Consider the following 26,389-nt stretch of genomic DNA (forward strand, 5'->3'; position numbering starts at 1 on the left):
TTAACCATTTAACATTACAAGCTTTATAAGGACACCACAAGTAAGAACTATATATATATTTGTTTGACAATAATTATATAGTAATTTTATTAGAAATCAAATAATGAACTAACTTATAATAATTTACAATTTAACATGTATTTATTATATAAATCATTTTTAAAACTTGAAAACCAATAAAATTAGACTAAAAACATTTTAACTTAGTAAAAAATGTTAACTCATAATTTTAATAACAATTATACATTTCCATTGAAAATATTAATTTTATCTAATTGTTAGAAAAAAGTGATTTTGTTTTTTCATTCTTAATTTAGATAATGTTTAAGAGTATGATGATAATTACTTTTTAAAATGTTTTTTTTTTTAAAATATATAAAATAATATATATTTTTTTATTTTTTAAAAGTTATTTTTTACATATGAACATCAAAACAAAAATAAAATAAAATAAAAATTAATTTTAAATAATTTTTTTAAAAAAATCACAAACACGATTTTAACAAATATCACAGACCTTGCCTTGGCACGGAGACCTAAGAATGAAAATCAAAATCTCCAACTCACATTCACAGCCACCAACTCTGATAGGAGCAGCAATCAGGAGCTCAATCTTCTTTCTTTCCAAAGCCCAAGCTGTTGTGCTTTGTTTTCTCCTTCCTCGTGGCCATCAGGAACACGACGTAGTGGCAGAGATGCAGACAAGAACAAATCATCAAAGATGTTCGTTTTGATGGCCCTCATTACTTAACCAAATTTCAGCCTCATAAAGTGTTTTTTTTTTTTTGAATCAATCTTTCATGCAACCAGTTCTTCATCCTTGATTTAGTACACTGTTGTTGTCTAGAAAAGGGGTTTTGATTTTCTCGATGGGTTCCTTGCTTTCTTCATCCTTTTCCATTGAAAGAATGGCTTCATGGTGTGTATTCAAAAGCAACCCCACAATCTTGTCCTCTCTTCATCTTTTCTGTTCATTAATCTAGGCATCGGTTATTTGAAAGGACAGTAGGAGTTTTTTTTTTTTTTAATATATTAAAATAATATTTTTAAAATTATTTTTGATATTAATATATCAAAATAATTAAAAAATATATAAAAAATAATTTTAAATAAAAAAAATTTAAGATTTGCTCAATCCTGCTTAGAATATAATATCAAATAAAGACTTAGTTGTTTGAAATTGTGATCGATTAAAATTTAATTGTTTTTATATAAAATTGTTTTAATATGTTATGTAAAAAGTAAAATTTAAAAAATAAAAAATAAAATATTTTAATATAATTAAAAAAAACCCATTAAAACTGCCTTGCATGTGATCTCTCATTTGTCAAGTTGATTGGTAATGGCGTTTTACTAACATGCATGTTATTTGTTAAATTAGATAATTATTAGTTAATAAAAATCTATGTATATTAATATTTTATTTTAAAATTATTTAAAATTACATGAATTTAAAGATAAAATAATTTACTTATAATTTTACTAATAGTGTTTACAATTTAAGTTTTCATTATATATAAGTTACTAGCCATGATACCCGCGCGATGCTGCGGGTGTTAAAATTTGTAATATTTTTTTTTTGCACATGTTATATAGGAATAGGTAGCATATTCATAAAGTTAGTTGCAAAAGTTAAGTGGAGATAGTTAAATTCAAGCGTAACAAAAGCATCTAGAGGTAAATACTTTATGCTTTATACATATAGATAGAGAATTGGACGCCAATGAGCGGCAAGTTGTATTAACAACGCAGATGATGAAGACGTCCAATCAGGTTGCGATGTTGGATAAGAAAGCATTGATTAACTGAACGTTAATCGTTTTCCTATTGCAAAAAATAAGTGTAATTGTAAGTTATAAATTATGCAAAGCAATAAATATTAAATGTTTTTAAAGATAAATCAGAAATGAGAAATAAAGATGTAATTATTGTTGAGCATGTGAGTTCATAAAGAAAGGAAAGTAATTAGAAGTAGATGCTTACCTTTTCAGGTGATGAAATGGAGAGGTGCTGCTTCTTTGAAAGTTGTGGTGCAGGATTGTCATCATCTTTGTAGAGATATTCCTTTGATAAGTCTGCAAAATCTTTCAAGGGTTTTGGATGGGGAAGTTGGGTGCTGAATTATATATTGAAAGGAAGTACGTAAGGAATGGCAAGTGTAAACAATATGAATAAAAGGAAAAACAATTTTTTTATTAGTAGAACAATCAAGTAATAATTTTTATGGGAATGAATGTAGATGAATTATGAGATAGTGGTGTGTGGCAGGTTAATATCTTGAAATAAAAAAATAAGAATAAAAAAACAAACCTGTCATGTGGCTCAGCATCATTGAAGGTTAGTGCTCTTTTTGACTGGCGATGGTAGCTGTGATGAAACGTGTCTTTTTATGGAGAGGTGTGCTGCTGTGAAGCTGGAGTGTGAATTTGAGTTTGATCTACATTCAAGGGATCTGCAAGGTTTGGTGTTAGAGGGGTGAAAGTCACGGAACTTCCAGCAGCAGAGGTTATTGAGGCTGTTGTGTCAACATCTTCAATGGGGCTAACAGGGCTAACAGATGCTTCAGTTGGAATGTCATCGAAGATGTTGCAAACATATATTTCACATCTGCTAAGAAGAGATTTGTATGCTCCAAATCGAAGCTGAAATATTTTTGTTTTGTTTAATTTCTCAATCATTTGAGGTGGAACAATAAATGGGTCAGTGAATTTTTTGTCGAACACCAAATGATGAGCTGAAGCATTGAAAAAATACTCAGCTGTCTTGCCAGAGAGAAGAAAGTTGGTGACATCTTGACTATCGTTGACAATGCAATTAATTCTGAACCTAAAAGATATGAAAAAGAGCTTCGGTTAATAATGAAATAAAAGCATGGGTTAATATATGTTTCAGCTGAAAACGCAAGGATATTTTGGTATGCATATTAGTTGAACCATGAGACTGGTGCAGAGGTTGGATAGTCATGCTCCATGCATCGTAAATTATTAGGGAGTCCAGAGAGTGGCTTGTTGCAATCTGGACAGCTTTGACACCACCATCCCTTGAAGAGATCATAATCAACTATGAAAACTTTACATGTAAATCTTTCATTCTGCAGGTGTCAATTAAAGTAGAAAGTCATACAATTTTTTTGATAAAAACGAAGGTGATGCAGTGTTGGTGATTGTTAACAGTAGTGTAATTATAACAATAGCATTTAGCAGTAATATTAGGAAATTGAATGAATAGAAACCACTTGCTAGAACAATAACGAAGAAAGCTTCTTCTCGCAGCAAAGTCCCGAGAAGAAGCTTTTCTGGCTTTTTTCCTAAGCAATAAATCAACAATATGCGGCAAGCAGCTAATTTCCATATGCAAGATGGTACTAAGTCATTTATAAGCAAATTTGAATTCTAGCACCAGAAACGGACAATTTGAATTCTGATAATCACCCACCCACCCACCATCCTCTTAGAGCTACTTGCTACGACGTTGAAACTTGAAAGGCTTTTAATTTTGCAAATGCTTCCCTGTAATTTTCAGCCCCCATTTCCCATCCTTATTATCATGGTTGAACAGACACACATATATATGAACTTTAAATTTTAAATTTTGAATTAAATAATTAACCATACACGCTTTCTCTTTATACGGCTGTTCCAAAAAAGATAATGTAATTGCAAAAGATTTAAGATTTACATAGCAAGTTTTGAGTTTAAACCACAACATGTATTTTTTATAAAATTCTAAGATAACTAGAATTTTACTCACTCATTTAAATTTATAAAATACATTTTTTAAGAAATGAGGTTTAATCAGAACCAAAAAATAAAGTAATAGTATGGGAAATTTAAGACTTAATTAATCTTTCTCAAGGACAAAATCAATACTGCAATTGATATGTTAAACTCTTTCATCACATGAATTAGGAAATGTTGTCTTTCAGTCAACGAACAAAACATGCAACTCTTTGATTCGACAAAGCTTGGTCTCTTTTCCATTCTTTCAAACTCATCCTCTTTAATGTATTCAGGTGCTAGTTTTCTCCTTAATCCCATTTTCCTCTGTGGGTTTTCTAGTTCATTGTACTTAGTTTTGTTACTTGCCTTAGTCGTCTCATATATGTGGAAGAAACTCACGAGGGGTGATGGTGGTGAGGGTTACTTGCAAATTTTCTCGTAGAAATAATTGAACAGTTTTGTTTTGTTTACAATAAGTAATATTTAAAAATAACATAATAGATACCTTGTGTTCAAATGGGTCCATACAGAGGATCTCTCTTATTGTTCTCCTATTTTCATTTATTTGAGTTTGTAATGATAGAACAGCTCCTGATGATGGAGGCAACTGGTGCAAGTCAACAGGCATTTGAGCATAGCTACGTAAAGATAAAGAAAAAGGTGTTGAGAATTAATTTAAACATTAATATATAAATTGGATTTTAACAAATGTAAAAGGTTCGAAGAATATAGAAATTTACTAATGTTTGTATGCTAATAACTCTGGTATGTCCGGGTTAAAATACCAAAGTGAAGCTGCGGTGCCAATTAGATTTGCAGATCCTAAAAAAAATATAATAAATACATATTTGCTGGTGTATATTTAATGTCAAGAGGTTATGAAATCTGAACTGAAAAGGTAATAAAACTGAATGATGGCAGCCTTGATCATAGAACAAAGAATACCTCTAAATTCAGAGACACGAAAACCAGCAAAAACAACGATAACTGGAGAATCTTGTTCTGCCAAAAAAGCGTCATCAAAGCTTCGAGCAATGTCACCCCATAAAGTAATACGAAGCTCCTCTCCTCTAAATAAAATAAAAGTATATTACAGTAATGCTAGGAGGAATTCAATATAATAAATAATTTTAATTTATCATTAACCGTATATTTTCAATGATGAACTCTCTTTTGTCTTCAAGTGTTTGCCCTCGAACCAAATTTTTTTCGATTGGTTGTATTGCTTTCAGCCTACCAAGAACATCTATATAAATAATTGAATAATTGTGTTAGTGTAATGAAAAAACTATGTATGATACAGTTGGGTAGATAAGGTTAAGAATGAAGAATACCTGTGAGAAGTCTTGATCCTTTTTCTTTGTTAAGGATATGTGCGAAATCCGTGAAATTAAAGTAATATCGTGGAATTGAAAGTGGGAGAGAATTGAGGCGAGTGACTTTGGTGTCAGACTTAAGATCAATAACAGCTTCATGGCCAACAACAACATTCATGTATCGATTTTCAAAGGTGTAGAAGTTTTTGACTTCATAATATTCACCTTCAGTAATGATTGAAGAAAAATGTGCAGCATCTCTAGATTTGGCTGATCCTTGTATTGCACCACCCTTGTTCATCAAAATAAGGTAAATAATTGGTGTCAATGCATAATGGTAAGGTTAAAATATGCAGAATGATGGATGGGGAGAAAAAGTAATCTTGAGCATGGTAAAATTATAGCCTCTGGTTTTGAGGTCTGATTGATAAAATCATTTTGTGTCATTCATGTATGCATATGTTATTCTTAAGAATTTGTTTTGTTAATGCAGACAATAAGGGGTGGTTGTTTTTGGCTATAATATTAGAAAAAATTGAAGAGGTTTTTGTATTGCACTATGTTCTATCTGTAAATTTAGTTGAATGGGTTAGCTGTATAATTATGGTCCTATAAGAATTTTAAACTATTATTGTTAATGAATGAATTATTCTTAGCATCTGTACATAGGTATGGTTAGTTTATTAAGTTTGAAAAGACTATAGAAGTAATAAAAGTATTTGTGTGGCATATAAGGGATTGATTATATTTCTATTTTACAACAATTTGATATCTCTATTGCTCCTAGAAGATTCGGCTGAAAAAAAAAAAAAAAAACAATGCAAGCAGAGGCAAGAATTTGAACAAAACAATAATAAAGGTCATATTAGCAGATATGTTGCATACCTCACGATCAACAAACAGACAATTGAAGTTTGTTGGTTGTCCATTTTGTTTTGGAACCCAAACACGACATACCCGAGCTCGGATTAAAGGGTAGAAAACATATTTTTTAATGTTGTGCAAATGAATAGCCATTATTCTGCATAAAAAAAAAGCAAGTAAAAAATCAACAAATTAGTGAATAATTAAAGATGAGATTAAAATATAAAGACAGTAGTAGATGCAAATGGAAGTTAGATCAGAAAATATAAAGATAATATGGCAGAAAAGTGTCATCATAAAAGTATAAATCCTATTTAATTGCGTGAAATGTTATTTAGATCATGAATACATGTGTATGGCAATTGATTATTTTTATACATGTATGGCAGAGGTGAAATTAATAGATGAAATAAATTAATGGTTAGGAATAACAAAAATCAAGAATTACTTTAATAGATGTTTTATACTATGTTTTGAAACGATTTGTATGCTCATGCATTATAGATAGTAGTAGTATTTCTCGTATAAACATGTTAAAATATTGAAGAAAAGCTCGGTTCAAATTTTATATTTGTAGTCGAATTATGACCTTAATCAATTTGAAATCAAGTTGATTTCAATAATAACTCTACATGGACGCTGGATAGAAATATAAATAAAATTTGTTGAGATATTTTAGAGGTGTAGATAAAATTATTACTCAAATCTTGGATAAATCAATTACAATATTTCTGTTTGGATTAGCAGGTGGCATATATATATCTGAATTAGCTAGCTAACTATATATATATATATATATATATATATATAATATATATATAGTATCATGTAGCATTCCACCAATCACACGTAAAAGAAATAAAGAGAAAGAAAGAGAGATGGCTGAAGGTGCTTTTGTTCTAGCACGTGGTGGAAAGGAATACGTTGCAAAAGTTAACTTTCACGGTATTCTTTAGTTGTTTTTTTTGCAGCAATAGGAGGTTTGATTTTTCGTTATGATCGTGGCATTTCAGGGGCGTAATAATGTAGAATTAAGCAGTTTATTTTTTAAGATCCAATAATCTTATCTTGATTTTTATGTGTTTCTAAGTATTTATTTATTTTGTATACTAATTTTATGTCTATGATGTTTGCTGGTGTTGAAGAAGAAGAAAAAATTTAACAATGATTTGCACTGGTTTTGTTTGTGTTTAGCGTGAATGAATAATTAATTGTAGGAATTCGAGGTTAGTTGATAAGAGATTCGAAGATTGGAATTAGACTTTTTTCTATAGTCTTGTGTCGACCTACGATGCACACTTTGTTCATGAGATATTAATTAAAGATAAGTTAAGTAATAAATTCGTTGTGTATTAATAAATTTTTGCTTTATTCGTTGTGTGTATTGATAGAGAAAATTGAAGAATTCAATCATTGATAGTTTGATTGCTCTGTTATCTCTGTTTTTTACAATTCGTGTGTTTATTATTTGCTTGCCTTGTAGCTGAACATATCATTCAAAGGACTATAATATTCACCTAATCAGATAGTTCTATGGGGCGCAGCTATGGTGTTATATTCAAGCAATATTGCAGCTGTCAAGTAAACAAAAAAATCAATCTCGTGATGGGCACAAAAAATCCCTGATAAATAAGTTTTTTGGGTCGTTTTTTGAATTTCTTCTGAAATTTGTAGTGATTTCTGCTAAATGTTTTCTTTTTGTTTAAAACTTGTTAAGGTATGAAATGCTGGGTGAGTGTTTTGATAACTTGGATAGCTCGATCCGGTTGTTGCGTATGAAGGGCTCGATGTCTACTTTCTCTAACATTTCTCCAAAAATTGAGTCTTTAACAGACAGGTACTACTGATTACTGTACTGTCTTTTTTTTTTTTTTTCATTTTTCATTTTTTATTTTTTCATTTGTAATTGTATATTTTAATTGTAATTGTTATATTTTAGGAGGTTTACGCATAAACATTTGGCGTAATTGAAGTATATTATGCCAGAGGTAATTGAGATAAAGAGGGTGCTCAAGTTTGATGAGCAAACCAGCTGTCTGAAGCCGGATCTTCGAGTTACTGTAAATGCTGATGCAATTCAATGTGATAATGGCAAGTTGAAAACTGAAAGTGAGAAAATATATTTAAGGAAGGTCTTCCGCTCAAGGCTTGTGGATTTTTATAGAGACCATCCTCAGGTTTTTTCTGTTTTTTGTGCCTTTATTTATGTTGTTTGTGCTTAAAATTCATGTTATAAATGTATAACTCGGTTCATGTTTAAGATGAATGTGCTTCTCTCTTTCGCTCTTTGTTTTTATTCTTTTGAAATGACATCCATTACACTGTGATTTTGATGATGTTTTTGTGATGTGTGATTTGCATTTTGGGAAGCGGCTTTTGATCAGCTTGTCATATTTTTTTATCACCCAGTATTTTTGTATTTTTATGTTGCCAAGAAAAGCCTGTCCTTTATCTTGTTCCAATTTTTCTTTTTTATCTGTACTCATCTCTTGCTGCATTACTGTCATTGTTGCATTTGAGAACAGAAGGATGTACATTTATATATATAATGATTTTTTACTGGATATTTAAATATTGTGTGCCTTCTCCATTGATTGAATTTTGTTGAGGTTTATTTTAAACTAATATTCTGATCCAATCAATTGCGTAAAATTTTGAATATATGTGGTAATTGCAGTATGTTGCTGTGAAATTTTTCATGGAGCAAGACTTTCATGCTGAAAGCTTTAAGGAATTTCTGAGGGAGGTGTGTTTTATCTAGAATTGATTGTGATGTGCACTAAGCTGAAGAATTTTTTTGAAACATCGCTATTTATGTTTCTTGGAATTGTCGCTCATGAAGTTCTGCTTTGACAAAATAAATATGATAAGAGTTATAAGGAAAAGTGGAGAAATAGAGAAGTGAAACTTGTATAATACAGCAGTGAAAAATAAGTTTACATGCAGAGGCATGAAATAAGACGAAAACAAAAATATTAAATGCAGCTGATACGGGTGGACCAAAATGGACAAAGAAAGAAATATGAAACCATATGGGTTAGGAGTTGACGAAACCAGCACACGTTGCAGAATCGTAGAAACAAAAAGACAAAAGAAAAGACAGAAGTTTCTTTTTGAAGAACATGACAATGATGAAAAGAGGCATAAATGATGCACAACCAAACTGCAGAATCAGACATAAAGTCAAAGATAGTTGATGTTTAGTGAAATAAAATCACTCGTTTGTACAGGTCCCAGGTCCGCCCTTTCCTTTGAACATGAGCTCTTAAATAGATATCAGCATAGCTTCGTAATTAAACTTCTCGCACATCTGCTCTGAAAGTGAGAGCCTGAGATGCATTGCTTGGGTCTTCATTGAGTCTTACGTGCTTAAAAACAAAAAAAAGATGACCAATATATTGTAATGGTCTAGTTCCAGCGCCGAACGACCAATATTTTCTGAGCAATATTTGTATACCATAACAGCTATCTTATTCATTACACAAACATATATAATTACAAAAACGATATGCCATCCTATATTGCGGCATGCAATGAAAAAACATCTCTGCAAACTTTATAAAAAAACAACAAAAGAAGTTCCCAAAGCTTGGCAAAAGCATAAGATTTGGTATGCAGAAATACAATTGGCCACGATGCTATTTTTTGCAAAACTAATCATCATGCACAGCTGTTAGACAAAGAAACGCACAGAACCTAGAATGTGGTGCAACACAGATGCACCTAACATGAGCGCATGACGACGAATAAAGAGCAGAATATCAAACCATATGCGTTAGGACTTGATGAAACGAAGACAGTCTGCAGAATCACACAAAGCAGAAACAAAAGAGAAAAGAGAGAAGCCCCTCTTTTGAACAACATGGTAACGACTGCAGAATGAGACACAAACGTAAAGACTACACTTGATGGCCAATGAAAAAAAAAAACACTCCTTTTCATAATATGACAGAGCAGAGGCCATGCATAATATGCAGACAGCAAGATGAGCATAGTCACTTTCCACAACACAATCTTAAAAACAACTAAGAGGAAAACATTCTAACCTTGAAGTCCAAGCCCTCTGCTAAAAGACGATATGATAAAGGGAACAACGAACTGCAAAGGAAAGCATAACAAATCATGGCCACCTGTATACTGAGCAAACAAAAGTTGCAGGAAAACATACCTTCAAATATTATAAGAGAGGCAGGAGCTGAGAGAACTAGCTCGCTAAAAATACTATTTCAAAAGAGCACCATCCTATGCAATTAAACAATTAGAAAGCGTGTGGACTGGGCAAGCATTAGTTCCCTTTTCTCTGCAAGGATGGTCTGCTACTAAAGTATTAATATGTTATGGCTGCTATTCATTTCTTTCACGATCTGTCGGTAGCTCATATTGGGCTGTTTTGGCTGTGTTAGGCCGAAGCTTTCTGAATGGAAGATGGCTTGCGGAGCTGCACGGCTCAGCTTGGTTCTGGCTTCTATAGTCTGGAGACTTCTTCACCTACATGGTTTCTGCATGTTTTATCTACGTGATGATGATGTCTGTAGTGCTGCAGTTTTAATTGGCTGGATGTGAGCAATTTCCTTGCAAGCTTTCCAGGTCTGATTCGGCTTCACCTCTCTCATTGCTGCTCTGGATCGCACCAACTTGGGTGAGGCTCTCTCCCCTCATGATTGCTCTACTGATGTGGTTTTCAATCTTGTTTAAGGGTGTCTGTTCCCTTTGCTTTTCAGCAAGCTGGTTATGGTTTGTAAAAGAAAGTATGTTCTTTTTTTCTTCTGTTCAACTAGCTTATCTGCGTTTTGATTTAGTCGGGATTTTTTTTCCTTTTCTTTGTACTGCTGGTCTCCAGCTAAAAAAAAAAAAAAAAAAACAATTAGAAAGCAGACTAACCAGAATAGAAATGCCAACGAAAACTGAACAGGAAACAATGAAAACGGAGGCAAGCATATCTGTATAATGATGCCAACGCCACATCCATTTAATATACCACTAAAGAAGATTAGCCAGCTTGACTTTATTCTAAATAAAGCCTGAAAGCATTTAATGCACCATTAAAAAAACACTGGCTGATTTGACATTGTCTAAATGAAACCTGAAGACGTGTAAGCCATTGCCTCTTTGCATGGCATTTTAATTATTCTAAAGGTGATTAGATATCAGATAATTAAGTATTCCTTGAACCCTATAAACCTCACAGAAGAAAAAGAAGACCCAATTAAAGGAAAAAAAAAACAAAACGACAGTCTAATTTTTCAAAGCATTTAAAACACTGGTATCATGATGTCGTTTTTTTCAAACTTCTGCAGTGACAATATATTTTGTGGGAAACCGAGCGAGACACTTCACTATAATATAGAGACAATATATATCTTAGCAGGGAAAACCATGGGAAAGCTACATTACTTTCCCCAAACATTTCAGAGTTTTTTAATATTTCATGAATAATATATATATTTTTTTTATAATGGATAAAGATACAAGCATACAAACCTAATGGGTTAAGGGTTTTGGCCCAAATTTGTTAAACCATTAAAAAAAAAATTATGCTTTCTTTCCCGCCTTCCCAGCTCTTCTCTCTCTTTCCTTCTCTCACTTCAATTCTTCTCTCTTTCTTGTGTGTGAGACAGAGTCACCCAAAGAAAGATAGAGACATTTTAGTGTGTGTGTGTGTGTGAGAGAGAGAGAGGGAGGGAGAGAGAGAGGGAGAGGGAGAGAGCAGGACTTGCGTGTTTTCAGCTTCGAAAGTGAGAGTCCTTTAGAGGTAGAAGAGGAGAAGTGCAGTGTAGTTCTAATGGAGCTAAACACACCCAATAAGAACCTAACCCCCTCTCTCAATTCGAGGTCTACTTTCTTTAAACCCCTTATTTATTTATTTATTTTCTTTTATCTTTGTTTCGTGTTAAATGGATAATTATGTGTGGGTTTTTATTTGCTGGTCTTTTGGGTCACTGTTCTTTCTCATGTTGAGGGTAGAATCATGGGTTATGGTTTTTTTTCTGGGTTATTTTGCTTCAAAGTTGAGATTATGGTTGTTTTTTTTGAGGTTTACATGATGTTTTGTTTCGTATCTGTGTATACTTGTCTGAATTGATTTGGATTTTAGTGGATTTGGGTCCTTCAGAGTTTTTTCACTGTTAACCTATTAGGGTTTTGGAGTTTTTGTTTATCTATGTTAATTTGAAGGATATGGGTAAATTGCTATCATTTTAATGAGTATGGAATCCAATCTGGATTCCAACTGAGCTAAAAGAAGAAAATAAATGGTAAGAGAAAAATGAAAGATTTCCTTATGCAGATTTTGTTCAAGGTTTGGAAAGTATGCAACTTTAATGATTTTGGGTTTGTTGTCTTTTGATTAATTGGAAATTGTAATTTCCTTTCATCGTGGTGGCTCTTTATCATTCGTTAATAGTCGGGTTCTAAGGCTGCTGCTTCTGAGAAGTAATGATTTGGTAACCTTGCAGGATTCTCCTGTGTTTAATTACATCAACAATCTCTCGCCAATTGAGTTAGTCAAGTCCATACACACTGTTCAAGCATTCAACTTGCCATCATTTGCATCCCCACTTTCTGTATTCACTTCACCTCAGCTTAGTTCCCAGCGCGACACCAGATCATTTACTAGAAGGTAAAATGGATTGCCTGGCTTTGTTCAACAGAACCAGGATCAAAAGTATAGCAATTGTTGTTAAATACACTAGTTTAACTTAGAGTTGTTTCTTCTATCAGGGACCGATTCTCAGAGCCTTCAAAACCTGAGCTCCTTCAAAGCAAAGATGAAAACAGCACAAGTGAAGGGAATTCTGAGGCTGCTAAATCAACTGGTTTGAGTGTTGAACAATCAGAATGCTTCATTCCTGGGAATTCAGGTAAAGGAGTTATTACTAAGCCACCCAGCGAGCACTTGGAATTAGCAATCGACGAGCGAAAAGCCTTGAAATATGGTTGTTCTAGCTCAGGTGGAAACATGATCATGGTGCCTCTCAATGCAATTACTGAGCCAGAGATGGCAGGCAATTTAAATGAAAGATATCAATCATATGAAAGTGAAAGGGATTTACATAAAATTGGTCAAACTAGGCAAAATGAAGATGAACCAGGATGTGATTGGGTGGCTCTGATTTCTGATGTAGCTGATATCTTGACCTTGGAGCCATCTTTTGATGAGGAATCTGCTGAGGAGCCAAAAATGGTGGATCCTGGGACCATATCTTTTATCTCAAATGTTCTACAGGTTCCACAGGATAACAACAATGATTCAGAAACTTCCAATTGTGTAGGTTCTTTCCAGCATTGTGATATGGGAGATCTGGGAATTCAGCCAAAAGAATTTGGAGAACAGAACGAAGTAGATCAGACTCCATCTGTACTTCCTAGCACTTTACTAGATAAACCATTAGTTACTGATGTGTCTGCAACAGTTGATGTCAAGGGGAAGAACTGCCAGTCTATCAGCAAGGTAAAAACTTAAGAACTAAGACTATTTGCTTGTACCTATGTTCTGATGGTTGTTGCCCAATACCATGTAAACATCTTCAAGCTGAGTTCTGTGAGTAACCTAAAAATTGACTAATATAACCGAGTTAATGTTCTGTTTACTTCCTGAAAGCCTTTCATGATTGAACTATGTGTCATATATCTTGATAAATGTGTATCCATCAATTTCGGAACACCTGTAGACTCTCAACGTCAAAGGACTCTTGTTATAATCTCACTCTTACAAATAACTCCAATCTCGGCTTATCATGATTGTTTTGTGTTTCATAAGATTACAAGTTTCATGGCAGTGTTGTTGGTAGTTGTCACAGACAAATAGGATGAGATGGGCAGCATTTGAAGGAGTGGCTCCTATAAGCAAACCTTAGTATTTTTTTGTTCATTTAGAATTGTATACTTATCTGTTTTGATGATAAATGAGTAACAATACATGTGTAGGCATTGGTGCTGATGATTTTTCCGAGAACAATTTTTCTCCTTGGTCAATTTTCATTATACCTGCAAAATGCTTTGTTGTAATCAACAAGCTATCTGCTAGAAGACTCTTATTGCAGCTGCAAGTTTGTCTGTTGTGATACAAATGTTCATCAAAAGCTGTGGTGATCATTACGGGTTTTCATAGAAGTCTGTGGCGCTGGTACAACTGTTAGAATCACACCAGAGGCTTTTTATGCCTGCAGAACATTGACAAAAATGACTGATTTGATAATGTACACAAGGATTGAATGAAAGAAAGAAATTGCAAATGTGCTTCAAATTATGCCAGTCAGAAAATTTTTCCTTTGTGTTTCACTAGTTTACTGGAGTAGCATCATGAGTTATTTTGAACAGGATTGACATTTAGTATGAAATATAAGCATGTAAGAGTAAGTTCACAATGGAAGAACATAGAAGGTAAGTGGTACTTAAAAGATTAATTAGGCCAAGGCCCAAGTGCACTCCAAGGTAGAAATTTAAAGGTATTAAGTTTACATGCATATAGAATAAATTCTTGATGCCATCACTAACCAAAGCTTCAATAAACCTTAATGTAGTTCTTCTGCTGTTTGTAGGACACAAAATTGACCTTGTTGTTTAGGTTGCGTGTTTGGTTTGGGGTTAAAGGGGGTAAAATGTTAACCCCCTTTAACCCTGTTTGGGAAAATTTAGCGGTGGATAACAAAAATGTTTAGGGGGGGGGGATTTTGGGACTTGTGCATCTGTGTTTTCTTTTTTCAAACTAACCATTCATTTTGTTTTCTTTTCTCTACATATAATCATGGGTCTCACAAACATATACATATGCATCATCTTTTATTATGTTTAATTTAAAACTTGATTATAATTTTATTTGATCCTAGCATTACACATCATTTTTACGCACATACCAAACATCTTTAACATTTTACCCTTCAACCACTTGTTTGTACCCTTACATTTAACCCCCTGACACTTAACCTCCAATTTTTATCCCTGAACCAAACACAACCTTAAAAGAAATTTTTATGTTGGCTAATTATGCTGATGCCAGCAGCCAAGTAGATTTTCTGTTCTATTATTAATTGCGATTACATGAATTCCAATGTTCCACAGTACAACATATAGACTAATTTATTCTTCATTCAGTTCAATATTAATCACTTTTTTTAAACATCTTTAGCTTATTTTTAGCAGCAGCATAAAATACGAAGGCGGTGCCTGGTTTTTGAGATGGGAGCTCATAAAAAGAAATTAGCATTTGAATCTAATAGTAGTTCAACCTCGTCACAATTAGATCATAATGATGCCTACAAGGAAAAGCATGCATCTTCTAGGAGGACAGAAAAGGGAAAGACATTATCTGCATTATCTGGAAGGGGTATTGGTTTGCACTTGAATGCTCTCACTGCTGCAAGCAATGGCAAAGCTGTCAAGATTGAGACGCGAGCTTCTGTAAAGCAAGAAATAAGTGAACCGCCTTCCCCTGCTCTGAACATGACATCTGTTCAAGATCCTGCTATTAAATCCATAGCTCTGACAACTGTGCAAACAAATTTTGTTCCTTTTGATAACAAAAATAAGATCATGGAAAATGCTCCTCACGCATCAATGGTTGTGAATGAAGAGTTTGGCATAAGCAGTCCCAACATGAAGAGGTACATGCGGAAATTAATACATTCTAATCTCTGAGGCCAAATTCCCCAGGTAAAGTTTTTGATTTGTTTTAAATTTCAGGCAAAAATTGGAAAATCAAGGAGCATCATGCAAGCGCTGCAATTGTAAGAGATCAAAATGCCTAAAGCTGTAAGTTCATCAGTTTCCTAAATTTACTTTTAGTATTCATGTGTCTGATTTTTGGAGGACCTAACTACTCAAAATTCATCAGCTAATTCTTTCATTTTCTGTAGCATGATAAAACGCTGCTGTAATAGTAATAAATATGAAAATAGGCAGAACCTGAAGGCTAGTTAATCTCATTGATTCCGATGCTTGATGATTCTAAATTGGCCTTTGAAAACAGGGGTCAGAATCTTGATTACAGTGGATTTAAACAGTATGCCTTGGTTTTCTTCTCCTAGCCATACTTAACAGCTCCCTTTCTAGATATAAAATAGATATCAAGTTTCACACTAGAAATTGAATTAGATTCAAGCTTATATTGTGGTTATTGTATGCTTACAAGATCTTGTTATCTGTACAGTTATTGTGAATGCTTTGCTGCTGGTCTCTATTGTATTGAGCCTTGTTCATGTCTAGATTGTTTTAACAATCCTGGTCATGAAGGCACTGTTCTGGAAACACGCGGACAGATTGAGTCTCGCAACCCTCTTGCATTTGCTCCCAAAGTGATAAGAAACTTGGATTCTGCCTCTGAATTTAGGGTGAGGAATTCTCCTAAATTATACTGCTATTTTGGTTTATGAATTGCGCTGGCATCACAGCATCCACACTCACTGCTCTATTTTGTTTGAGTATGGTCTCATTTGTGAGGTAAAAAGCCACAATGATGCATAGCCTTCACAAAAATTAATGAAGAGGATTGTATGTTGAAGGTTGTGATGCCATTACAAATGGTCAAAATGTATTTTGCCTTTGGCTGTTTGTAATTTCCTCGAACTATGTGTAATCAATTTTTGTTCATGTAGGAGACTAACAAAACTCCAGCTTCAGCCAGGCATAAAAGAGGATGCAACTGTAAAAAATCAAGTTGCTTAAAGAAATATTGTGAATGCTTTCAGGTTAATATTGCAAATGCTTCTTGATTTACCACTTGTCTCTTTCTATGTGCAGTGTTTGTAACCCCATCTAACATGAAATTTTACTTGTGTACAAAGGGTGGTGTTGGTTGCTCTTCCTACTGTAGATGCGAAGGATGTAAAAACACTTTTGGTTGCAAGAGTGGTAAATGTTGTAATAATCTCCATGCTCCCATACATGTCTTAGCAATTGAATTAACTGATTCAAAGTTAGTTATCTTAGTTTCCAAAATTATCTCATTTTGGCTGTGTTTTGAATAATGCTCTTGCTTTTTCACTAATAAAAGGGTTAATATTCTTTATTTATTTTAATTATTTTGAACTAATTATAGGAGTTGAAGAAGATGACCTGAAATGGGAGGAATCTAAAATACATGAGGATGCATCAGACCTGAATTTACTTGATATAATAGAAAAGGGTGAAGATCACCCAGATCTTATGCCACCTTCTCAAAATTCCAGGTATGATATTTGAACATATTATTAGTCCAGCATGGCATTTGTACTGATCATGTTGTCTGTTTTAAAGATAAAAGGTTTATACATGTTCAGGTCTCCAGTTCATCTGCAAATCCCCATTAGTGCGCAGCTCCAAGGATCTTCCCTTTGAGATGTTGGTCCATCAACACAAATACGCACCGTCCAAAAGTTTAGAACACATTTTTTCTATCACCAGCCTAAATATGAGAAGCTTCTTAAGGTAATACCAGAAGATGAAACTCCTGAAATTCTGAACAGCAATTGCTCACCTACAAGTGAAGTTAAGTCAGTCTCTCCAAACTGCCTGAGGGTTTCACCTCCTCATCATGGTTTTGGTTCATCAGCTTCTTGGATGATTCTGAGATCTCTCAATCCATCCCCATATCTCAACCCATCAAGTGAGCAATGAATTTCAACCTCTCTCGCAACTTGCTGTCTCATGATGCAAAGGCATGCTATTTACACGTTTGAGTTCCAGCTTCCAATCAAGTTTCTCATAGTATAATGGTACAAGAAGAATTTGCTTCCCCTTATTGCTAGCCCGTATAGAACTAATTTTATGAAAATCTACGCCCTGTATCTATAATAGATGTATTGTACAAGATGAAAGTTGTGCGTGTAATGTAACTATACACTTGATTAAGTTAGTTGTTACAATTAAATAGATGTGCTGTAATAGAATTACTCTCTTCTCAATCCTTTTGCTTCCATATGAACTACACAGTACAGGTTCCTGAGGACAAACGTTATGGATAAGCACTTTCATCTTCCAGCGATCCTGTCAATGTAATGTGAACACTACATGAGTTCACAAGTGCAACTGATGCATAATTAATCTGCAAGAACTCAGGAAGAGAAACATAAACCGGTTTGCTTGACAGGTTTCTTGGTTGCGTTTGGTTAATGCTTCTTTTAACCTAATTTAGAACCGCACTGAATAAACTAGATTATCCCCGACTCCAATATAGTTGATTGTAAAGAGGATGGAAAGTAAAGAATTTGTCGATGACTACATTCTGGAAAGTAAAGAATTTGTCGATGACTACATTCTGGAAAGTAAACTGGAAAGTAAATAATTTGAAAAAGGTATGTTTTCCTCTTCGTAAAGTGGATGAGGAAGATGGCCAAAGGAGGAGATGTTAGCCATTTGGTCCTAGTTTTTCAAAGCCCTAGCTAAAGCTACAGGATTGTGAGTGAAGGAAGACACGCCTTCAACGTCCTTGTCTTTGTGCTTGAGCATGGGCTCTCCGCTCTCTTACCTTCAGATCAGTTGCCAGAGTAAAGGAAATATTAAAAATTCATAATCCTAGGTCTTATAAGCCCTAGATTTCAAACTAAATGCATAGGAAATAGAATAGAAAAACTACTTTACAGCCAACAAAATGCATGGGAAGTTCGCCGATGGCGTGCAAGTTGAAGTTGAGGGCTTTCCTTTTGTCCTCAAGAAAGCTGTTGCTAATACCATGATTTGATGTTGTAGAGATATGACCGATGGAGCTGCTTGGTAAAAAAAAAAAAAAAAAAGGGCAGCTGAAAATTATGCTTTTTTAGAAATTTTACTGAAGAGTGATCAGCTTGTGTTCTATCATGGCAAAAAAAACAAAAAAAAAACACAATTATATTATATAATATTTTTTAAAGAGCCGAGAAAAACAAATTCAATAAAATTAGTTAATTTGATAATATAATTACAAAAAACAAATAATAAAAAAAAACAATGACGGATAAAAAATGCTTGTCAATTATTTGAAAAAGATACTCTAAATATTTTTAAAAGATTTTAATGATTTTATTTAATAATAAAATAAAAATTAAATGAGAATGGGATAAATTTTTAAAAGAGAAAAATAAAAGAAGTTCCAAGTTTTAATTGCCAGCAAAGTAAATATTGAAGGATAAACAAAACTTAAAATAATTAATTTTAAAAAAGAAAAAAAGAAACTTGAGTTAATATGTTAAATTCGTGGCCCGTTCTTAAGACTGATATAAGCCTGCACAAAAAAGTAAAATAAAACAATGAAGGTCAACTCTCAAACAAATTAAATGATGAAAGAAGAAACTAGGAAAAAAAAAATTCAATTTAAAAAAATATAAGAAAAAAACTTGAGTCAACCCAGGTTAACTTAACTAACCTACAACCTGAAATATAAGATTATGATAACTCCATAGAAAGAAAAGCAAAAAAAATATAAAAAAACTTAAGGCTTAATAACCTAATATCGAATTATGAAATTGAAAAAACAAAACTAAAATTATAAAAAAACCTAAAAAAATCGAAGTTAAATCAAACAAATTTTCAAAACTCATGACATAAGTTATAAGACCGAGATTACCCAATAAAAGACAAACATGAAAAAATCACGAAGCAAAATCTCTAATCATCCAAGAGTAAAAAAAACAAACAATAATTAAAAGAATGAGGATAAAATTAGATACAAAAATTAAATTAAATAAAATGGTGAGAGAAGAAATCGAAAAAATAATCAAGAAAAGGATTAAAAAACAACAATCAAAACATCGAGTACCAAATTGGATATAAAAATTAAATAAAATAAAATGATGAGGGATAAAATTGAAAAAGAAATAAAAGTCAAGAAAAGAAATAAAAACAAAAAAAACAATAAAAATAATAAGGACCAGATTGAATAAAAAATATTAAATGAAATAAAATGTTGAGAGATGAAATTGAAAGCCTTAAAAAGCAAAACAAATAGCAATAAAAATAATAAGGATGAAAATTAATTAAAAAAATTGATAAAACACATTTGATTTTTGGAAGGGTTGGCATGAGACCTAAGGTGAGAAGAGAGAAAAGAGGGAGAAAGAAAAAAAAAAAAAAAAAAAGAGCCACTAGAGCCTAGCTGATACTCTGGTGAGCACACATACCTGACCACCGGGAAAAGGATGTTATGACGCTTCTAATATCATCGTTGAAAATGACATTTGACTACCATAAAGCGATGCGTGTGCCATCTAAAAAGCGTTGACACTTCCACTCGCTAGCGCATGAACTTTTAAATTTATAATTATCTTTATATTTGCTAAAAGATTGAATTGTTCCTTTATTGAAATTGATTATAGTTGAAAAACTATGGTGAAACAATGAAAATTCCCCTAATACATTGATTTTATTTTATTTTATGTTTTGAAAGGCATTTCAATCATCTCATTATGCAGTAAAAATGTGAAAAGACTAAAAAGTCCTTGTATTCTAGCTTATTTTATTTTTTATTTTCAAGGATAATAGAGTCATTTTAATATGCTAAAAAATATAAGAAAACTGATTTACTCCTATCCAATTTGATAATGACAATTAAACCTTATAAAAAGACTATTTTACCCCCCAATCATCATTTCATTATCTGTTTTTTTTTAAGAGGAAAAACATCAAGACATTGTAACTATATACAATGCAAAAAAATATATAATTAATATTATTAATATATCAAGTGTTAATTAATTTAATATAAAGTTATACTGTATATCTATAAATCAAACAAGAATAGTTGTTAGAAGAAGTCTTAGAAGATGGATAGCGTCCCCAAGTAACAATATATTGTTTTGTTTTAAAAAGGTTTTTTTTGTTTAAAAGTATATTAAAATAATATTATTTTTATTTTTAAAAAATTAACTTTAATATTATCATAATAAAATCATATAAAAAAATAAAACAAATTTTTAGAAAATATAGTCTTAATGTTGCCGCCTTTTCACTTCCTCTGTACATCGTGTTGGTGCAGGTGGCAATTGGATATGACCATTATGTGGAGACCAAAAGTGGGGAATGAAGAGGGAAGGAGAACAGCAACTTTTGACCTTGTTTGGGAAACCTAAATACAAGCTCAACTACATATGTATTTCTTATAATTACTTTCGAAAGCATTAGTGTGAAAAGAAAGAAAGAAAGTGGGACATTGTTGAACTTTATATGTATCAGCTAGGCTCGTAGGGCTTGAAGGCCCTATGCAGAATATTCAATGGCTCGTGGGCTGAAGGCAGTGGCGGATCACGTGGGTGAAAGGAGGCAATTACCCCCTTAATTTTTTTTTTAAAATATTTATTATATTAGGATATTAATATAATAATTTGGGGAGGGTTTGATACATGGAAAGTGAAAAGTTATTGTTTAATTATATTTTAATATAATATATAATATATTTCCAGCTCATTTACTTAATTTTTTTCCTTTTTTTTCGATTTTTTACTAATTAACAGAGAGTTTTTTTTTTTCTTTTAAGTTGTTATTACCTGCTTCTTTTTCTTTCTTAATTCTTTTGCTTTATGCTCTAGGTAAGATTTTTTTTTATCTTTTCTATTTATTTCATTATCTAATTTTAATTTTATTTTTTTTATAATTAGTTATTAAAGATATTAGAGTTTATGATAATTTAGGGGTTTTGATATGAATAAGTTTAAATATATTCAAAATAAATATTTGAATTTTTTAATTTAATCAATTAAATGTTTTTTTTATTATAAATAAATAAATTAATGTTCACGTAAAATCACTATTTTTTGCATCTTTTGTATCGACAGAGTAGATTATTAAAATTATTTAACTAAGGTCTCTTAGTTCACTATAATTATGGATTTAATTATTTAATTGAGGTATCTTAATTTACAATGTACATTTATTAATTGTCATTTTATATCACAAATTTATTTGTAATTATTTGTTAAAGAGATGCTTGGAGTTAGAAGAGGGTATGGATTTAAATCCCACAAGTTATACTTTTTCTCTCTTTTAGTATTTTCTCTTATTTAAAAACTAGAGTATAATATTAAAACTTGTTTCACATATTTGACTTAGTGAGTTTATACAACTTTTATGTGTGTGTGTAGAAATAATTTAAATGTTTAGAAATGATTAAGTATAATTTAATCATATATATATATATATATATATATATATAATTGAAATGAGTTTTGATAAATTGATGTGTATTTTGATATGAATATCATATGAAAGATTTAGAATTATTATGCAATTCAACTGACTTTATTATTGTGTTAATTATTATGAAGACATTAATGATAATAATAAAATCATTAGGTTCATCAATTAAATTAATACGTCACTATAAAAGTATTTTAAGTGTAAAATTTTTAAGGATGAATAATCATTCAAATCTTCAAGTTATATAACTTAATTAAATTAAAAAAAAAAATTATATCAAAAAGTTAGAGTATTTATTATTAATTTATTCTCTTATAAAAAAAAAAATCTGACTCCGATGAAGGACCTACGTTGAAACAATGAGAAGGTAGTTTGTCACAGGAAGGGAGATGCCGAGGTGATACTAGCCTACGAGCTATGTAGATATCTTTTGAAAAGAAAGATTTATAGGTCCTTCAGCCTACATATGTAGTTGAGCTAGGCTCGTGGGGCTGAAGGACCTGTGCAGAGGTTGAAGAGAGTGGACGAAATGGGGATATGAGAAATACACATGTAGTTCAACGTTTTAAAAGTCCCACTTTCTTTCTTTCTTTCTTTTCACACTAATGCTTTCGAAAGTAATTATAAGAAATACATATGTAGTTGAGCTTGATATATTAATAATATTAATTATATAGTTTTTTGCATTGTATATAGTTACAATGTATTGATGTTTTTGCATTGTATATAGTTTTTTGAAAATTTTTTCCCCTAACTTATAGCCTTTTGTTAACAAATACTCCTTTTAATTTAATCTTAAAAAGAGCTGAAATTTTGTACAGAGATTTTATAAATTTTGTTTTGGTTAAAATTATATATATAGCTAAAAGGAATTAATGTTTTACTGTGGACTGCACTGTGCAGTCCACAGTAAAACACTGATCCCTGCTGTTTTACCTTTTGTTTTTTTTTTTTAAAAGTCTTTTTTTTTCATTGTTTTTTTTAATTGAGCTGTCCTTTTTTTTTCGTTTTTTTTTTACTTTTTTGCTTTTTGTTTTTTTTTTCCTTCATTTTTTTCTTTGTTTTTTGTTTAATGGATATTTTTTTAAAAATTTTTTTTGTTAATGTTAAATTTTTTGTATCTCAAACTTTTATAACACGCATTCCGGGTTTAATGAGTTTAATCCAGATTTTTTTTTATGGTTTCATAGGCTAACCAAATTAATTATGGGTTAACCCGTTAATTTTTTTTTTCCTATGCAGTTATCAAACTTTCATGACGCAAAATCCCTGGTTTGACGGGTTAACTTGGTTTGAGGGTTAACCCAATTAATTCAGATTTTTTTTTTACTTTTTGCTTTTCTTTTTCTTCATTTTTTCTTTGTTTTTTTTTAATGGATATTTTAAAAATAAAAATTTTTTATTAATGTTAAATTTTTTTCTATCTCAAACTTTTATAAACACGCATTCCAGGTTTAATGAGTTAACTCAGATTTTTTTTTATTTTTTTAATAATTTTTTTCATTTCCACAGTAAAACACTGATTCCTTAAGCGTTTCTTTTTTTAAGTTGTCTTAGTTTTTTTAGTTGTTTTATTTTTTTTATTTTTTTTATGTTTTTTTGGGATTTTTTTTTGCTTCTTCCTTTGTTTTTTTTTTAACAAAATTTTTTTGTTTAATTTAGTTTATTAATGTTTAATTTTTTTATTTAGTTGCCAGACTTTCATGACACGTTTACCGGATTTAACGGGTTAACTTGGTTTGACAAGTTAAAATAGATTTTTTGTTTTTGCTTTTTATTCTTTTTAAATTTTTTTTCGTTTAGTTTAGTTTGTTAATGTTAAATTTCTTTCTATTTAGTTATTAGACTTTCATGACACATATCCCGAGTTTCACGGGTTAACCTGGTTTCACAAGTGAACCCAGTTAATTCCGGGTTGACCCGTTAATTTTTATTATTATTATTTTCATAAATGTTTTTGTTTAATTTAGTTTGTTAATGTTAAATTTTTTTATTTAGTTATCAGACTTTCATGACACAGATCCTAGGTTTAACGGGTTAGCATGGTTTAACGAGTTAATCCAGATTTTTTTTCTTTTTAATTATTTTTTTTTGTTTAGTTTAGTTTGTTAATGTTCACTTTTTTTTTTATTTAGTTACCAGACATTCATGACACGGATCCCGAGTTTAACGGGTTTAACTTGATTTGACGAGTTAACCTGAATTTTTTTTTTTCGTTTCGTTTAGTTTGTTTATGTTAAATTTCTTTCTATTTAGTATTTTTTTTCTTCTTAGAGGTTTTTTTTCTTTTATTTTTTTTCTTTTTAATTAATTTTATTTAATTAATTTAGTTTATTAATATTAATTTTTTTTTCTAAGTAGTTTTTGGCTGATGACTTTTGTTTTTTTAAATTAATTTTTTTCATTTAATTTAAATTGTTAATGTTAATTTTTTTTTCTATTTAGTTATCAAACTTTCATTACACGGATTCCGGGTTTGACAGGTTAACCTGATTTGACGAGTTAGCCCAGTTAATTCTGGGTTAACCCATTAATTTGTTTTTTTTTTTTTTTTAATTATCAAACTTTTCATGATGCGAATTCAAGGTATGACAGGTTAACCTGGTTTGAAGGGTTAACCCAATTAATTCATTTTTTTCTTTTTTTTTTATTAGTTTTTTTGCTCTTGTTGGTTTTTTTTAACTAATCTATTTAATTATCACGCTTTTATGACACGACCTTACAGCCAGACCCATGTCCAATACTATTGGATCTTGTATTGTAGTCCAAACACTTTTATGCTAAGGGTTAACCCAAGTTTAATGTTATTATTAATATTATAAACATTACTCTTGGATTAGACGATGCAACCAAAACTGAGACTTTTGAGTATAACTTTACAAAAAAACCTAACAGTTTTAGATCTTGGCTATTTTAAAAATACAAAAAATAATTGACCCGCGGTATCGCGCAGAGCATGTAACTAGTTTTGTATCTATAGGAGGTCAAAAGAGCCTTCAAATAAGGTCCATAAGTTATTGGTTTGGATTTACCATATTTTTCTAGTTAATTTAGGATTTTTTTTTCAATTTAGTTTAAAACTCTTTTATTTTTTTTTCAGATTTGTTTAGGATTTTTTTTAATATAAATAACTTTATTTAGCTTGTATTTCATTATACTATTTGAAGAAAAATACCTAGTGATAAAATCTTGAATTAGAGTTTTTGTATGATGATCTTATTCAATATAATTCTATGTTATTTGTGCTTGTTATCTTTTTTATATTGTTTTTGTTTGCATTAGTATATGATTAGAATTTGATGTTTAGATAGAAATTAAAAACTATACTAACATAAATATGTCATCTAGTAGTTCAACCCTATATATGCAATTTATTTCTTTTCTTTAATTTTTCCCCCTAGTGATTGCTTTTAGTTACAACTTTATTTATCCTTTTTTCTTTTAATTATGGATCTTCTCTATTTATTTTTTATTCTTGTATGATGTTGTTTGTGATAGATATATATTTTCTAAGGTTTTAAATTTTAGAATATTTAATTTTGCAAAGTTTTACTTGTCTATGCTCATGGTTTAGTTTTTGGTTATAATTTTTTCTCATTGGAAAAAAAAATATCATGTAGCATAATTATAAAAAAAAATTTGAATATTAATCAGTTGATCAATCAAAGATTTATAGCACAATTACTTGTGAGATCAACACAATATGTTTTCTTCTGTCTGTCTCCTCTTGCCTGCTTGGAGCTTTACTCGTTATAGGGTAAAGTTTAATTGCAAATTTAGTCATAATAAAAGTGTCCTGGACTTCCTTCCACAGCACATGACAGACCGCAATCTATCATATAAAAATTTACTGATGTATTCAAAACTTTTTTTTTGTTCGCCCTTCTGTTCCACAGATGTGATCTTATTATTATTGTCAAAATGATGGATTCACTTGTAAAATCTTATAATTTTATGAGTTAATTTTTTATTTAATATATATATGTAAGATTAAATTAAAAATTTAGAAATTAGTAAAATTAAATTTAACTCGAGGAAAAATAGTGATTATAAGAAACATAAATGCGATGTAAGATGGATAATTCTATTGATTTAATATGAATAACTGCTAAACTGAGATAGAAGAGGTTGAACGATAGAAGGAAGTTAAACTGCGAATCAACAGTGGATACCAGCTAGTTGGCTGGGAATATTAATATATAATTAGTTAACAAATTGTAGTTTGCCACACACCTACCGATCTCGCTGCTTGTCGCGTTTCAAACGAAGGAAAAAGTAAAGTATTTGTTTTGGATTTCCACCCATCACTTGGCGCGAAGTTTCCTGCTGACTGAACTGACATCATCTAAGCATCATCTAAGCATGCTTTGTCTCTGTTTCTCTTACTATAATTAGTTAACAGATTGTAGC

General features: G+C 31.2%; 2 protein-coding genes across 4 annotated transcripts; one reads left to right on the top strand and one right to left on the bottom strand.

Moving 5' to 3' along the window:
* Positions 1 to 2,387: 2,387 nt before the first annotated feature.
* Positions 2,388 to 5,213, bottom strand: LOC140954455 (uncharacterized). Its single transcript, XM_073404049.1, has 5 exons — positions 5,054 to 5,213; positions 4,665 to 4,787; positions 3,240 to 3,307; positions 2,934 to 3,091; positions 2,388 to 2,826 (listed from the first exon to the last, which is right to left on the bottom strand). The coding sequence occupies exons 1-5, from the start codon at positions 5,211 to 5,213 to the stop codon at positions 2,388 to 2,390; spliced, it is 948 nt and encodes a 315-aa protein (XP_073260150.1).
* Positions 5,214 to 11,859: 6,646 nt separating this feature from the next.
* LOC118058115 (CRC domain-containing protein TSO1) lies at positions 11,860 to 17,469 on the top strand. 3 transcript variants are annotated; one of them, XM_073403877.1, is made up of 10 exons: positions 11,870 to 12,197; positions 12,355 to 12,518; positions 12,620 to 13,349; positions 15,041 to 15,501; positions 15,581 to 15,649; positions 16,047 to 16,227; positions 16,492 to 16,584; positions 16,681 to 16,747; positions 16,935 to 17,064; positions 17,155 to 17,469. In XM_073403877.1, exons 1-10 carry the CDS (start codon positions 12,165 to 12,167, stop codon positions 17,210 to 17,212), a joined length of 1,986 nt encoding a protein of 661 aa, XP_073259978.1. In that variant the 5' UTR covers positions 11,870 to 12,164; the 3' UTR covers positions 17,213 to 17,469. The 3 variants fall into 3 exon arrangements, 2 of the variants coding, with proteins under 2 accessions (XP_073259978.1, XP_073259979.1); XM_073403878.1 differs by lacking the exon at positions 16,492 to 16,584 and having other exon boundaries at positions 11,871 to 12,197; XR_012167632.1 differs by lacking the exons at positions 16,492 to 16,584; positions 16,681 to 16,747 and having other exon boundaries at positions 11,860 to 12,197.
* Positions 17,470 to 26,389: the final 8,920 nt, after the last annotated feature.

Source organism: Populus alba, chromosome 13, assembly GCF_005239225.2.
Source record: "Populus alba chromosome 13, ASM523922v2, whole genome shotgun sequence".
Taxonomy (NCBI): domain Eukaryota; kingdom Viridiplantae; phylum Streptophyta; class Magnoliopsida; order Malpighiales; family Salicaceae; genus Populus; species Populus alba.